The sequence below is a fragment of the Octopus bimaculoides genome, chromosome 1 (genome assembly GCF_001194135.2).
Source record: "Octopus bimaculoides isolate UCB-OBI-ISO-001 chromosome 1, ASM119413v2, whole genome shotgun sequence".
Taxonomy (NCBI): domain Eukaryota; kingdom Metazoa; phylum Mollusca; class Cephalopoda; order Octopoda; family Octopodidae; genus Octopus; species Octopus bimaculoides.
In genome coordinates, this window is record NC_068981.1 from 159,202,908 (window position 1) to 159,219,435 (window position 16,528).

Here is a 16,528-nt window from a genome sequence, read left to right on the forward strand (position 1 = left end):
GTGACAAGGCTGACCCTTTGAATTACAGGCACAACAGAAACAGAAAGTAAGAGCGAAAGAAAGTTGTGGTGGAAGAGTACAGCAGGGTTTGCCACCATTCCCTGCTGGAGCCTCGTGGAGCTTTAGGTGTCTTCGCTCAATAAACACTCACAACGCCCGGTCTGCGAATCGAAACCGCGATCCTATGACCACGAGTCCGCTGCCCTAACCACTGGGCCATTGTGCCTCCACAAATATTAATGTGAGAAGTGAATAAGAAGCAAAAAGATAGATGTCAATGAATTAAATAATTGTAGACACGTCTAAATATAATTGTGCATGTGTGTAAGGTGCGCATGGGTATAATCTACTAGAAATAGCATTAGAATCTCCTTCAAATTACAGCCTAAACATTTCAATACCTCTTATGTATTTCTACTTTTGACCAATGTTTCTCCTTTCAATATTTCTTCATTAATGTTACAATTATTGGTTTAAATCTTGACTCAAGGCCAAGAAGTCCAGAGGTGGAGGTAATTTGATTACCAGCGCTTAACTGGTATTATTTTATCAACCCTAAAAGAATGAAAAACAAAGTCGACTTCGGTGCCATATGAATTCAGACGATAAAGATGGATGAAATGTCACTAAGCATTTTGCCTGGCTCACTAACGATTCTGCCAGATCACTGCCTTTAATGTTACCATTATTAATAACGAGTCAAGGTGGTGAGCTGGCTGAAGTGTCATCACACTGGATATAATGCTTAGTAGCATTTTGTCTATCTTTACGTTCTGATTTCAAATTCCACTAATGTCAGCTTTGCCTTTTGCCTTTTCAAGGTCAATAAAATAAGTACCAATCAAGTACTGGGGTTGATGTATTCAACTTTCCCTCCTCTCAAAAACTGCTGGCTCTGTGCCAAAATGTGAAACCATTATTAATAATGGGTCAGCAAGGAAGTTTTCTAAATGGCTCTCAATCATAGACTGCTATTATAATTTTCATTCATATCTAAGATGCTGTGAAGCATTTTATAATAAATAAACCTCAGTACTTCATTAGTACTTAATTTGTAGACCTTTGAAGAATGAAAGTCAGAGTTTATCATGACAAGATTTTGACCAAGAATATAAAAGGCCATAACCAAATACAGTCAATATTTTGTCTGACATTTTATCAATTCTGCCAATATGTTCAAGGTAAACATTTCAAAATAAAAAATGATATTGGCCAAAGCTGGAACATTTTTGCTCATAAGTCAGCTGGATTAAAATTGATCTGGGACTAAACAATCATAAGGGCGGGATAAAATCCATTATCTCTTAATTTAGATTAAATAATCATTAATTATTTTTATGTACAAACCTCTCTTCTTTCACAGACTTTACCAGAAAATGGTGTTTCACACTGGCACTGATTTTTTACACACTTCCCACGATCACTGCACAATTGCTGCAAAAAAAATAATAAAATAAAATAAAGAAGAAAAAAGTAAACATTGGGTACAATGAATTTATATAAGTAACAAACATTTTAGAATAATACAGAAAATAATTTTGTCAAAAAAAATGATAATGATAATTTTTTAAGAATTATGAAAATAATACTGCTGCTGCTGATGGTGGTGGTGGTGGTGGTGGTAACGATGATGACACAGTGATGAGGATGACATTGATGATGATCATGATGATCACGATAACGTCAATGGTGGTTGTGATGATGGTAAGGAGTGTGATGCAACAAAATAAGATACATGTAAAATAATAATAAAGAAAGAAAAAGTTTTGATTGTGTAGCTGTTGGTGCTATATAGATCGTTGTGATCTAAAGACAATAGATCCTGGAAATAAACTGAATAAGAATAGATACAGCTGAAAATATTTAAGTATCATACATATACAAACCTATTTAAATATAGCAGAATATTTGAAGAAAGAAACAAATAGTACCTATAATGAAGAGGATGATGATTTTTAAAATAAATGTACCAATAATAATAATTTATTGATACTAGGAACAGGTCTAACACTTCTAGGAATAGAAATTTAATTGATATTAATTTTGTCTTTCTCTGAAAAAAAAATTAACTGAAGACCCCCACACCAACCTTTGCTCCCCACTAGATTTTCAAACTTGGAATACTCAGGTACTTATATAAAAGAATATCCATGCCAGTATATTAATGCTTTCTTAACTACTCCACCATGAGTCTAATAAATACAACAATATTTTCTATAAGTTTAGTTGATAAATAAGTCTATTCATTTGTTTGGCACTTTCTATATGGCAACTGTTTTAATAGGTTACATCAAAACTTCAAAATGTTTATAACCTACAAGAATAGAAAAGCATAAGATAGGCCACATTATCATCTACTCTAATGCTTATTATCCATCCATATTCTCTGCCTACTATTCCTGGCTGGGTCATGGGGCTAGAGTCCTCAGATACCTCCTCTACAGGGTCCTATCAGGAGCAACTATCATTAGCTTTTCCAGCTGGATTCCCCAAAACAACGAACTGAGACTAAGGATATTATCCAACCATCTCATTCTTAGTCTGCCACTTGGTCTCCTGCCTGTTGTCTTGACTTGAAGAATTCATCTTGCAATTCTTTCCTGTGACGTTTAATCACATGTTCATAGTACCAGAGCTGTAACCTCTCAACTGTGAGAAGTAGCAGCTCAACCTGGAGAGATTCCTTGATCTTCAAACTATGTACTCTGTCAAGTAACATTATTCCAGAAACCCTTTAGAGAAACCCATTTTGATTTCTTGTTTACAATTGTACTCTTTTGGTCATTACTCAACATTTTCAGTCAAGAATGACCCATGGTTAAACAACCAAACAAACTATGCAAAGAAAAACAGACTACAATATCATCTTCTTCAGTTCATTGAACTATCGTCACCACCACCACCACCTACTATCCTAACATCCATCTCTTTACAGCTTTGACTGGGGGCATTTTATCATGCCACCAGTGCTAGAGAGGTTTTTTGAGACTGAACTAATGAAAGTCCCTTCTAATCTGTATCCAATTTGAATCAGACTTACTGCTCTCCCACACTGTGGAGGCTCATGGCTTAGTGGTTACAGTGTAAGATTATGATTTCACTTCCTGGACCAGGCAACATGTGTTCTTAAGCAAAACACTTCATTTCAGTTTGCTCCAGTCCACTCAGCTGGCAAAAATGGGTAATCCTGTTGCAGACTGGCATCCCGTCCAGGTGGGGAATATATACACTATGAAACCAGAAAACCAGCCCTTATGAATCGGCATGACTTGTGCAGGTTACTTTATCTTCTCCTACACAGGTTGTATTCACTATGGCTTACTGAGATTTGTGTCTATGTTGTTTGTTAAAAAGAAGCAAAACATGTCTAGCTAACAACAATGCAAATCTTACTTACTCCACTTGATGAGAGACAGTTCTTGGTGCGGACATCAATTTCACATGCTTCTCCAGTATACTGATTTTTGCATGCACATTTGCCACATATACATTTACCATGGGTAGGACCTGAAAGAATAACACTAAAACATTGGTATTTTATTAAAAAAAAAAAACATAGAGACAAACATTTGTGCACACACTCAAAATCTGGCACTCCATCTGTTATGATGACAAGAGTTTCAGTTGATGCAATTAACTGAACAACTTGCTCATGAAATTAACATGCAAGTAGTGGAGCACTCCACAAATGTATACTTGACATATTTCTCAGGGAGATTCAGCATAGCACAAAATGTGACAAGGCTGGCTCTTTGAATTACTGGTACAACTCATTTTTGCCAGCTAAGTGGACTGGAGCAATATATGTTGTCAGGATGATGCATGTAACATGAAACGCTATTCACAAGAAAAAGAATTCATTTTTAACAAGAGCACTGAGATTGTGCATACCTCCGCCAAGGCAATACCAACATCCTCTCGACAATTAGCCAGAAATGAGTTTTAAAATGAGAATATCTGAAATAAACTCGACTGCTCTCACAAACGAGAATACTAAAACTGAACTCAACCACTCTCAAAAATTAAGTAAAAAAACCCAGAAAAATAATCCAGAATCCTTATCCGGTACCAGATTGATCACAAAATCTAATCAGTTTGCACTAGTCACGAGGCCAAAAATCCTTGAAAGTTTCATCCAAATCCATCCTACGGTTCTTGAGATATCTTGCCCACGGACAAACAAACAAACAAACACAACTGAAGACAATACCTCTGCCTTTGCTAGGGTGGAGGTAATAAACAATACTCTCTATACTCTCCTTGTTTACTTACTGTAACATATGAATATTTATGTACGTAAGCATAATAAACATATGTGTGTATGTGCATACATATAGTCTGTGTGGGGCGATGCATTAGTGTGAGTGTGTGTGTGTGTGTGTGTGTGTGTGTGTGTGTGTGTGTGTGTGTGTGTGTGCATTTGCATAATTAGCACTGCCTATAATTCTTAATTTAATTTTGTTTTCCCTGTGCAGTGCTGATGTGCATCTGCAAATAGACTCTACACTATTTGCATACATACTATAAACGATGCAATTTTTTCTGAAGTGACTCGAGTACATGGTGCCAACAAGCTGCAAAATTACAGTGAATTACACTGGGTTATAAATTTTCACAAAGGTTTTGGTTGTCTTATTGTTTTGAGTGATTTTAGTGCAGAATTTTGAGCTGATTCCAAAAATGTGTTTATTTTTACTCTACTATTGAATGTTTGTGAGAGATATTGAATTATGTTAGTATACACGTATCATCATACATCACATATCATCATACATCATACATGCATCATACATCATACATCATACATCATACATATTATCATGCATCACATCATCATATGCACATATCATACATCTAGAAACTACCTGTGTAAACAAAAGTTCTAACATCACTTGATCACAGGTTGTTGCATGAAGTAACTCTTGCTGTAAAACATATTTTTCTACTCTACTAATAAATCATTCATTCCTAAACTTTATATTTTATCTCCATTATTCATATAAAAGTATTGAAAGATTTAAGTGAAAAGGCAGTGTCATCACCGCCTTCTACTACACACAGCAGACTCAACAGATATGCTTCAGTGCTATCGTGGCTACCATAGCTAGAGAAAGGAAGTACTGTGCTTTCGTCTCTCATCCAGCTATCTTTTGTCCAGCATTCCATTTGGTTTTGGTGCTACACCTGTTAGATCACTATTTGATCATGAGCACTGTACATTTGTCATTTACATTTCTTTCTTTTTCAGGTTTTTATTGTAAACATTGAATTTTCCGGACCATGGCTACAAGAGGATGCAGAAAAGATACCATGTTGAAAGAAAGCATATAACATATAACATATAAAATTGTGAGAGGTGCTAAGTACTAGATTGCTTATAGACTGTATTTTTGAATGAGTATGGGTGACCAAGGAAAATCATGGGCCCCTCATGTGATATGTGGAACTTGTAAATTAAATTTAGATGGATGGCTTTGAGGTGTATGGAAAGCAATGCTTTTTGTTGTTCCAAGAGTTTAGCAAGAGCCAAACAATCATCATGATGATTACTATTTTTGTATGGTTGATATATCAAAGTACAGAATAATTAAGGGAAGAAAAACCATTAGGGAGGCAGCATCACCATCAACACCAGCATTACCAACAGCTTCCCTAACATCCGAAGTAGCAGATCTAACAGGTCCAGTGCCACCACCAGTTGTAATGGCAATAACAGCAGCAGTAGTGACAGTAGCTCTAGCAGAAACACTCTAGCAGTAATGGCAACTCTCCCACCAATGAAGAGGACCACAATAAGAACAACAGTACCTTCAATATAACCGGAAGTGGCAATACCATTACTGATGCCACCTCCAGCGATGTCAACACTAGCAGTCCCAGCTCCAACAACAACAACAACAGCAACAACACTAGCAGGTACAGTATTGACAACATACACCCATGGAGATATATTGGATGTTCCGGGAACTCTTTCAAGCAACATCTCTCCAACCACAGGTCATCCTTCAGAGTTCCAGAAAGGAGATATGTAACATTACTGGTCAGCCACGTCTGGCAACTAATGAATGATGGAATTCCATATTTGATCTTATGAAAAATCCTCGAGAACCCAAGCCCCTACATGGATGAGGCGTTGCAAATTATGTATAGCTGAACATGTGAGAATCCTAAAAGACTCACTCAAACCAAGGAACATCCTTAACTCCAGAACGAAGATTTCCCAGACATGTTTACATTTCAGGAGGTTCCTACTAGCTTTTTGGAGCCTGCAAGATGTTGGTACAGCTGGAAGGTGATAGCCAATAGCAAAGGGAGATAATCCCCAATTGTTACCTTTGAGTAGTGAGGCATTTCCCTCTCTATATTTTAAGAGGTCATGGGCCAACAGGTTTTTGGGATCTGACAATATGCCATAAAGCCCTTTATGGATGGGAAACCTAAGGTAATCCCATAAACCGACCTTCCTCATTTTTAATATATACTACTCTACATCTTAGAGGGTGCTTCTTTCAGATTTATATTTTTTACAAACAATATATATATATATATATATATATATATATATATATATATATATATATGCACATGAGTGGTCTAATAGAATATAAGTCAAGAAAAAGATGCACTTGTATATCTGTCAGTAGAGTGGGTTATATACATATATACAAACATGCATATACACACATATATATCTATATGCACCAATAACAATATGTGCATGCTGCTGTGAGGGGAAATCGTCAAATCACCATCCATGAGTTATCAGAGGATGTACAAATTAGTTACAAGTTAGATTTGGGTATGAAATATATGTCTGCCAAGTTTGTGCCAAAATTGCTTTTAGCTGACCAAAAGGACATTCAGGTTTCAGTAGCACAAGATCTCCTTGATTGTGGACTAAAAACAACGAAAACTTTTTGAAAACTTTGCATAGGCCTCTGACTAGGTATCGCCAAGCCTTTGGCAAAATTTGATGCAGACTCCCTGCTCAACTTTCTCTGTCATGGTCAACGTAAAGATCACATGCTACACACCTTCCTTCCAAGCACTGCTGTAAATAGTAGAAGTGAGCTAGAATGTTAAAACTTAGTGTGCATGCACAACAGAGTTTAAGGTCAATATGTGCAAAGCAGCTTTACTCTGCATGCTTTAGCTTCATTTCTATGGCAACAGTCCGATTATTTATTAATCAGACCACATATATTTTTCTGGATTTATAAAGAGTCACATGCAGTTACTCATATACATTTGTCTACACTTTACACTCAAATAGTATAAATATAAACAACCACACTAGAAATAGATTACATTGACAAAAACATTCTTGCAACTGTGAGTTTAAGAACTTTGCTCAACCAAGACTAATATTAATCAAAAGAAAAATATTCTGGTTATTACTCACCACCACAGAGGGAATTATTGTATTTTCTGCATCCCAGTTTGTCACATTCACAAAACCTTCCACTGTACCGATTAGTTTTCATCTACAACACAAATATAAGCTTACAATAATAACACAGTTACTAAAGTAATTGTTAGATTTCTATATATCATACTCAGCAATTATTTTATTTGTCTTAACACTTGATATATTTCTCAGAAGGCAAGAATTGTGTAAACTTTTACATAGTCATCCAGCTTGCCTAAAGCTGGCAGAAAATTGCCATCAAGTTGAAAAAGATTTACAAATGCTGTGAAGTTAAGATGTTAGGCTACAGACTACTTTGTTGTGATTTCAATTTTACTGTAATTGCCCGGACTTGTGCCTCAGAGGGGAACTTCCTAGGTGCAATCTCTTGGTCATTCATGACCAAAGGGGGTCTTTACCCTCTATATTTCAATTAATTATTAATTCATTAAAACAAGTCATATACACACACACACACACACACATGCTAGCATGGAAAGTGGACTTAAACGATGACGACGACACCATGTATATAAATTATCAGCGTCAGTTTGAGACAGAAGAAATATACAAGACCGCTGAAAAGACTTGAGTCACATGTCTGCTGCCTAGTGAGGCAATGACAAATTACATGACTAGTGATTGCTTAATAAGATTTGCCAAAAGCTCTTCTAGATCATGATTAAATAGAATTGCTAAAGAATGATTTTCATTTTAAAGAGATGTGGGTCACTGAGAGAGGTTTGAATGAGATATACATCTATTAGCAGTGCAGTTTTGATAGAATTCTTGATAGTAATATATCTCTAATGGTTCTCAACCACTTTTACATATGGACCTCTTTGATTCCTATTTTATTCAGATGCACCTTCATAGCCATTTGATGTAGAATTAAATGCTATTAGGAATTATATAAAAACAATTGTTAAGATATTTTGTGCCTTGTAGAAATATAACCAATTTGTTGCACATAATTTTTAGCAATAAAATCTTATATGGACCCCCAAGGGTCATATAGACCTTGGTTGAACACTACTGCTCTTGATGAAGCTGTTCAAAGGAAGTGTTTGTTGAAAACTTAACACTACATAAATATCAAAATAATACCAACATAGCCATAATCCTGGCCATATGCTTAAGTCCACTTTACATTTTTGTCACATTGCAACTTGAACAAATGACAGCTAATCTATCTCAAATCACAAACCACCATGCCCTAGCTCTTTATCAGTTACAATACTGAGTGTTTCAGTTGATTTGATCAACCGAACAACTGCCCATGAAATTAATGTACAAGTGGCTGAGCATTCCACAAACACGCATACTCATAACGTAGTTCTCAGACAGATTCAACATGACTTACTGAATGTGATAAGGTTGGCCCATTATATTACAGGTACAACTCATTTTTGCCAACTGAGTGGACAGGAGCAATGTGAAATAAATTGTCTCACTCAAAAATACAATGCACCTCTGAGAATCAAACTTATGACTTTACAATCATGAATTGAATAAGTCATGTGCCTTCGTAAAACTACCATCATGAAAAAAAAAAAGGGAAGGATGCATTATATAATGTAGTCCTAGATACATTCAAAAGAAACAAGATGGTTAACAACAGCAATGAAAATTTAAACTGAATCCTCCACTTTATACGAATATAAATTTTCTAAATTATGGAGATTTTGATGTAGGTTTTATAATGTATATTTACAACATCTGGTGAACACTCGCAGGATCCACAGTGACACTTTCCTTGGCCAGAACAAACAAATTGGTCTCCACTGGAAAAAAAAAGACATGCAGTGAAAAATATGCTGGTATAGGTAGTATATGAGAGTGTGAAAATATATATATATATATTCAACTAACGATGAAAGTAAACAAACAAAGTTTGCTTTAGAAGCGTTGAGATGTATTGAAAGATACAGAAATAATTTATTCTCAAATGCATGCTAATGCTAATAAAATAGCATGAACAGTACAAGGTCTGATCCGGACTGTTGTCATAGTAACAAAGCTAAAGCACACAGAGTAAAGCTGCTTGGCAAAGATTGACCTTGAACTCTGCTGTGCATGCACCCTAATTTTTAACATTCTAGCTCACTTCCGCTGTTTACAGCAGTGCTTGGAAGGATGATGTGTAGCATGTGATCATCACATTGACCATGACAGAGAAAGTTGTCAAGGCAGTACCTGCTCAGAGGCCTACGTAAAGTTGCAGAAATTGTATGAGCTGCACACAAGTGTATGAGTGGTTCAGACATTTCCAAAATGGCCAAAAAAATGTAGATATTGACGGATATTCTGAGAGACCTGCAACCAGCAGAACTGAGAAAAACATCACATATGTGCATGAGGCTGTGAGGAGAAATCATTAAATCACCATCCGTAAGTTATCAGAGGATGTGCAGATTAGTTACAGATCAGTTCAGTCCATTATCACTGAAGATTTGGGTATGAGACATGTGTCTGCCAAGTTTGTGCCAAAACTGCTTTCTGCTGACCAAAAAGACACTCGGGTTTCAGTTGCACAAGATCTCCTTGATTGTGTCGAGAACAATGAAAACTTTTTGAAAACTTTGCATAGGCCTCTGAGCAGGTATCACCAAACTTTTGATAAAATTTGATGCAGATTCTCTGCTCAACTTTCTCTGTCATGGTCAATGTGACAATCACATGCTACACACCTTCCTTCCAAGCACTGCTGTAAACAGTGGAAGTGAACACAGCAGTGTTCAAGGTCAATCTGTGCCAAGCAGCTTCACTCTGTGTGCTTTAGCTTTGTTACTATGGCAACAATCTGGATACTAATTGATCAGACCATGTATTTATCAGTATTTAAGGATAAGATGCATGGATCCAAGTGTAGGAAGTTACTAAGCTTCAAGCAGTTCATGGCAGGTAGAAAAAACAAAAAGAAAAAGTGTGTAGTGTACGTTCAGGAACAATAACAATCTATTAGTGTTGAAAGTTATACATTTTTTCTCATATTAAACTTATGAGAAAAATTGATAAGCTGAAAATTTCTGTATGTCTCTCAGTTAGCAACCACAGTTGCTATGAATGTAAATAAAAATCCAAATTGCATAAGTGGAACAAGTAAATAATATATAATATCATATATATAATGTGTGTGTGTGTGTGTGTGTGTGTGTGTGTGTGTGTGTGTGTGTGTGTGTGTGTGCATAAGACAAACATGGGTATATTGAATAATACACATGATAAATTTTTGATTTATAGAAATTATCTCTGCTTCAAGAAAGGGTAGACCAACTGCTTGGTGGCAATCAGGATCAACTCGAAATAAGAAGAGAAGATAATCTCAGGAATCAAGAAGTTTCCAAAATTGCTCTGTCATTAAGGAAAAGACAGCTTGATTGTCTGAGAACAAGAGGACAGCCGAAGAAACATGTTTCTGCTTCAGGCAGTGTCATCAGCACAGCAATTGTCCTACATTATCTTTGGCAGGCAAGGTACTTAGACATATATAAATAAGAATAGAAGTTATTTGTGCTCTAGGTAATTTGCATAAATGAAATAGGAAATGAAATTAGAGAAATAACTCAGAATGGCCAATGGCATGAACTCTTGCATTGGTTTTCATTATGATGATGATAATAATGATGAGGTTGATGATGATGATGATGATGATGATGATGATGATAATAATGGTGATGATGATGACGACGACGACGACGACAATGACGACAACGTTAATAACGATGATGGTGACGATCGCAATGACGATGATGACAATGACAATGATGACGACAATGATGAGAATGATGATGACATCAATGAAGACAGCAATGATGATGACAACAACAATGATGGTGGTGATGATGATATATTTATTTTCATAGAAGCTATAAATATAAATCTAACAATGTAAATGTGATATATGCCAAAGAATATAACTTACGGTTTTATACAGTTTTTCTCATCAATGTTCTGAGATTTATGACATTCACAGTTCTTTCCTTGTGTTTGCTTTGAACATTCACATTGTCCACATACCATTTTACCATTGCCATTACAATGAAAGTCACTGTTAATCTGAAAATGTGAGGTGTAGAAACACACATTGTTAAGAAAGTTCATGTAGATGAGTATTTGTTGTTGATGTTGTCAAGCTCCAGATCAGTCATGATTAAGCAGATCTGTGATCAATGCTATTCTAGTTGTGACCAGCCAACCGTTTTCCTTGTATAGAATACCTTAAACCATATTTTTTTCTTAATCCTTTACCTGTTCAGTGTATTGCATATGATACACAGGATATTTTTCCTTTGCTGTCCAGACATCATATATGATACAGATTCCCAGTTATCTTTTCAGCCACTACATTAACTTAGAACTTAAAAGGAAAGCTTTATATTACTCAAAACATATAAAACTGGGGCTAACTTAAAGTATGAAAACAAGCATACACATTTAGGACAAACTCACAAAGAACGTTTTGGACAGGCAAAGAGAGAAAACTTAGTCAGAAGACAAAATGCTATCTTAAGTCATTGACACACTGGACACTTGCCTGGGGGCTCCAGTGGTCCCATGAGTCTAGCAACCCCATGCTGACCTGTGTAGGTTATGTATTCCTGTTTATAAATAAATACTATAGACTTCAGTGCATTGCCTTACCTGATGGCTAATAATACTGTTAAGTTGACCCTTCTAATACCTAGGATCCATTTTCTTGTGATAGGGCCTTGGGACATGTGAGGAAAAGGAGAAACTGATGATTTAGTATGAGTGTGCTTCCAAGAGAGTGACTCTACTACCAAAGTCAATCAAGGGTCATTGTTGGGGTTAAACTGGCCAATTGATTATGTCTACAACCCAAGAGCTAGTACATTTCAACCACTCGCTGTCCTCATAGCTCCTTCTTTTCAATTTCCCTTAGAAGGCTTGGTTGATCCAAGGCTACAATAGAAGGTACCACGAAGAGGGATTGAACCCAGAATTACATGATTTAGAAGCAGATTTCATAACAACATGGCCATGCCTTAGACATTTATCCAATATGCTCATCCTTTCTGTGAGAATAAGATTAATTCAAAAAAGATTTGGCTGCTATCTTTAGTAGATTAAGTGACTGAACAGAAGCTCTTTTGATGGCTTATGTGAGTATGTTTACTGTGTGTATAGCTCTTTATGTCTGAATGTTGACATTTGTCAGTAATCATGATTAATGACAAGTGAAAATACTGAGCATGCTCTATACAGGATATGAACTCCTGTTTCCTTGTCAATCATTTACTACTGCATTTTTGGTAATGGTAATTGCCAAACATAGGTTTTATAATGATTAGTGAGTTGATGTGTGTGTGTGAGACTATGTACGTGTGTGTGTGTGTGTGTGAATGTGTGTGTGTTTATGTGTGTGTGTGTGTGAATGTGTGTGTATGTGTGTGATTATGTACGTGGGTGTGTGTGTGTTTATGTGTGTGTGTGTGTGTGTGTGTGTGTGAATGTGTGTGTATGTGTGTGTGTGCATGTTTCTTCAGTATTCTAGGTACATAATTACATAACTAGTCATAATTTAGCGGACATTTGTCATTAAACATTTTGTTTTTAATGGACCAACCTACTAACAATATATGTAATGAATACATATCCTTGCACATTGATAAATAGAGTAATTCATATATTTCACACATGGTGTATTCAAATATTTCATGCTTGGTTAATTCATATATTTCATACATATGTAATTATTGTAGTTCTATATTTAAGGGATGAGGAATTATGTACATTATTTACATTATTTACATTTGACGGATATTTGTCCTCATCTTGTTTGTTGTTAACACAATGTTTCAGCTGATATACCCTCCGGCCTTCATCAGGTGTCTTGGGGAAATTTCAAACCTAAGTTCTCATTCCTAAGGTATTTTTCAATGTTATTATTATTATTATTATTATTATTATTATTATTATCATTATTCCACAGCCTGGAATCGAACTCGGAATCTTGGGGTTAGTAGCCCATGTTCTTAATCACTACACCATATGCCTGTGGGCATATTGTTGTGTTAACAACAAACAAGATGAGGACAAATATCCGTCAAATGTAAATAATGTAAATAATGTGTTGTTATTGTATTTCATATTTAAGTATTCTTATATTTTGCATTGAAGTAATTCATCATCATTATTTAACATCTGTTTTCCATGCTGGCATGTGTTGGACAGTTTGACAGGAGATAGGAAGGCTGGGAGCTGTACCAGGCTCCAACTGTCTGTTTTGTCATGAGTTCTACAGTTGGATGCCCTTCCTAATGCTAATCATTTAACAGAGTGCAATGTGTACTTTTTATGTGGCACCAGCACAAGTGCTTGTCACGCGGAATCAGCACCAGTGCTTTTTTACATGGCACCTGCACTGACAGAGTCACCAAATACTTTGCAAGAAAAAAAAAGAAAAGGTGAAGACCCCTCAACTGAGTGTCGGAAGAAATATTGTGCCAATTGAGAGATTAAAGGTAGAGAGGGAAAGATATACGTGACTTACTATAGATATATGGATTACCCAGGGGTGTGAGTTAAAGAGCAAGGTAAGATAAGGGGAGTGATAGTGAGAGAGATATGGTGAAGATGTCAGGATATGCTCTCAAGGGATTTTGGGAGTGGTGAGAATAGGTGCTGTGACACACAGGTTTGGATTGGTTGAACAGGTGGGACAGTAGCAAATGATGGAGAGAAACCTAAGAGAGGCTCAGGGGCAGGGCTGCAGTAGATACGTGAGGGCATTGTGGGTGATAGTATATAAGCATGGTATTACTGATGGAGAACAGCGCAGGCAAGGGTGGAGAAGGAAGAAGGCACAGAAAGGAGGTGATTGGTGAAGACAATAGGCAGGGGAAGATAATGGGAAATGGAAATGGTTTGGGGCAGGGAAAAGTGGTTAATGAGAAATCTGGGGGAAGTGCTATGTGCCTATTATGCTCTTGGGTGATAGAGAAGTTATGTGTGTTAGGGTATGAAATGTGTGTGTGTGGGGAGGTTGACAGGACAGAGCTCCTCATGGACAAGCACTTCCAAGGTGGTTTTAACATTACCAAGACGATTCATGTATTTCCTAGTTAGATAACTCCTATATCTGATACTCTTTACTCTTTCACTTGTTTCAGTCATTTGACTGCGGCCATGCTGGAGCACCACCTTTAGTTGACCAAATCGACCCCAGGAGTTATACTTTGTAAGCCTAGTACTTATTCTATCAGTCTCTTTTGCCAAACCGCTAAGTTACGGGGATGTAAACACACCAGCATCGGTTGTCAAGCGATGTTGGGGGGACAAACACAGACACACAAACACACACACACATATATATATACATATATATATATATACGACAAGCTTCTTTCAGTTTCTGTCTACCAAATCCGCTCACAAGACTTTGGTCGGCCCGAAGCTATAGTCGAAGACACTTGCCCAAGGTGTCACGCAGTGGGACTGAACCCGGAACCATGTGGTTGGTAAGCAAGCTACTTTATTTCATTAAATTGACCATTAAGGCCTTACAAAGAGGGGACAAACAAGGACAGACAAACGTAAAGTAGCTGCGGGCTGGACACGGACATTAATGAGATGAGGATGATAACAAAAGGTGAATAAAAATGAGAGAGGCACCGACGCCCACCGATCGATAACCCCTACTTACCACACAGCCACTCCTGCGCTTGATACTTGAATAATTTATATATTTCATACTTGATCATCTCATACATATTTCAAACCTGATTAATTCATATATTTCACACTTAATCATTTCATATATTTCATAATGCATATATTTCATACTTGGGAAAAGCATATATTTCATACTTGGTTAAAAAATATTTTCCTTACTAGATTGATCTATCACTTTATTTGTAATAAAATGAAAACAGTTATATTTGGCATTCTAACCATATAAAAAAAAATTTAATTTTTCCTTCTCTGGTTTTTGTAAATTTATTACTTTATTTTGTGTGTGTTTTCTTTGCATTTGTTATTGTCTGACTGGGTATGATTCATTATGAACATTCCTGTAATCAAATGATAAAAGAAGTGCATGCTGTGAACTCAAGCAAAACTAAACACAAGTTATTTCTTGCAATTATTTCAATTAAGTAACTGTCTTACTTAGTTTTTGAATTTTCTGGTTGATTGCATACTCATTGTGAACTTAAAAGACAAGTCACTTAAAGTGTGTTCTAAAAAAAGGAAGTGTTTCATGAACTCTAAAATTAGTTGAAATAATGCATGTGTGTGTGTGTGTGTGTGTGAGAGAGAGAGAGAGAGAGAGAGAGAGAGAGAGTTTGTGAGTTTAAAAATGGAATTTGTGCTTACATATTCCTTTCAAAAAAGAAAGCACAGCAATGTACCTTTTCATAGATAGGTATGTTTCGTTGTTGTTTAGTCCCTACTCAGCCCTAATCAAGCAGGCCTATGATCAAAAGCTTTCCAGCTATATGAATATCCATACTATTTTTTGAAAGCATAGTGTATTTAAGACTACATTATCCAATGTGTCATTTCGTTTCTAAGATAAGGTGTGATATGAGGGAAATTTGGATGAATAGAGGTTCTCTCAGTGCAAAGTACATTGAGTATAAGTAAAAGATAGCAAAGGTATTGAAATAAATGTGAAATTCTTTCAATACTTAACCGTTGGTTTTTTTAATTCACAATCACAGCTGCACTTGGTTTTGACATAAATAATCATTTGGGGTTTCCTTATGCCTTTAACATTGACTTTGATCCTAGAAAGAGTAAAATATATAACTTAACAATTATAATTAAAATAAGTAAATAACAACAATATCTTAAAATTTATGTCAGTAATTGTTACTCTTTTACTTGCTTCAGTCATTTGACTGTGGCCATGCTGGAGCACCGCCTTTTAGTTGAGCAAATCGACCCCAGGACTTATTCTTTGGAAGCCTAGTACTTATTCTATTGATCTCTTTTGCCGAACCACTAAGTTACGGGGACATAAACACACCACCATCAGTTGTCAAGCGATGTTGGGGGGACAAACACAGACACAAACATATACACACACATACACACACACACACACACACACACACACACATATATATATATATATATATATACCGGATATAT

General features: G+C 36.2%; 1 protein-coding gene across 1 annotated transcript in view; it reads right to left on the bottom strand.

Moving 5' to 3' along the window:
• Positions 1-1,280: 1,280 nt before the first annotated feature.
• Positions 1,281-16,528, bottom strand: part of LOC106884406 (integrin beta-2) — a 41,893-nt gene continuing 26,645 nt past the window's right edge. The window contains exons 10-15 of the mRNA XM_014935769.2: positions 16,068-16,161; positions 11,334-11,467; positions 9,123-9,192; positions 7,403-7,484; positions 3,398-3,507; positions 1,281-1,434 (exon numbers count right to left, since the gene is read on the bottom strand). Coding sequence (XP_014791255.1) covers positions 1,336-1,434; positions 3,398-3,507; positions 7,403-7,484; positions 9,123-9,192; positions 11,334-11,467; positions 16,068-16,161 — 589 coding nt within the window. The 3' untranslated portion in view covers positions 1,281-1,335. The remainder of the gene's footprint in view (positions 1,435-3,397; positions 3,508-7,402; positions 7,485-9,122; positions 9,193-11,333; positions 11,468-16,067; positions 16,162-16,528) is intronic.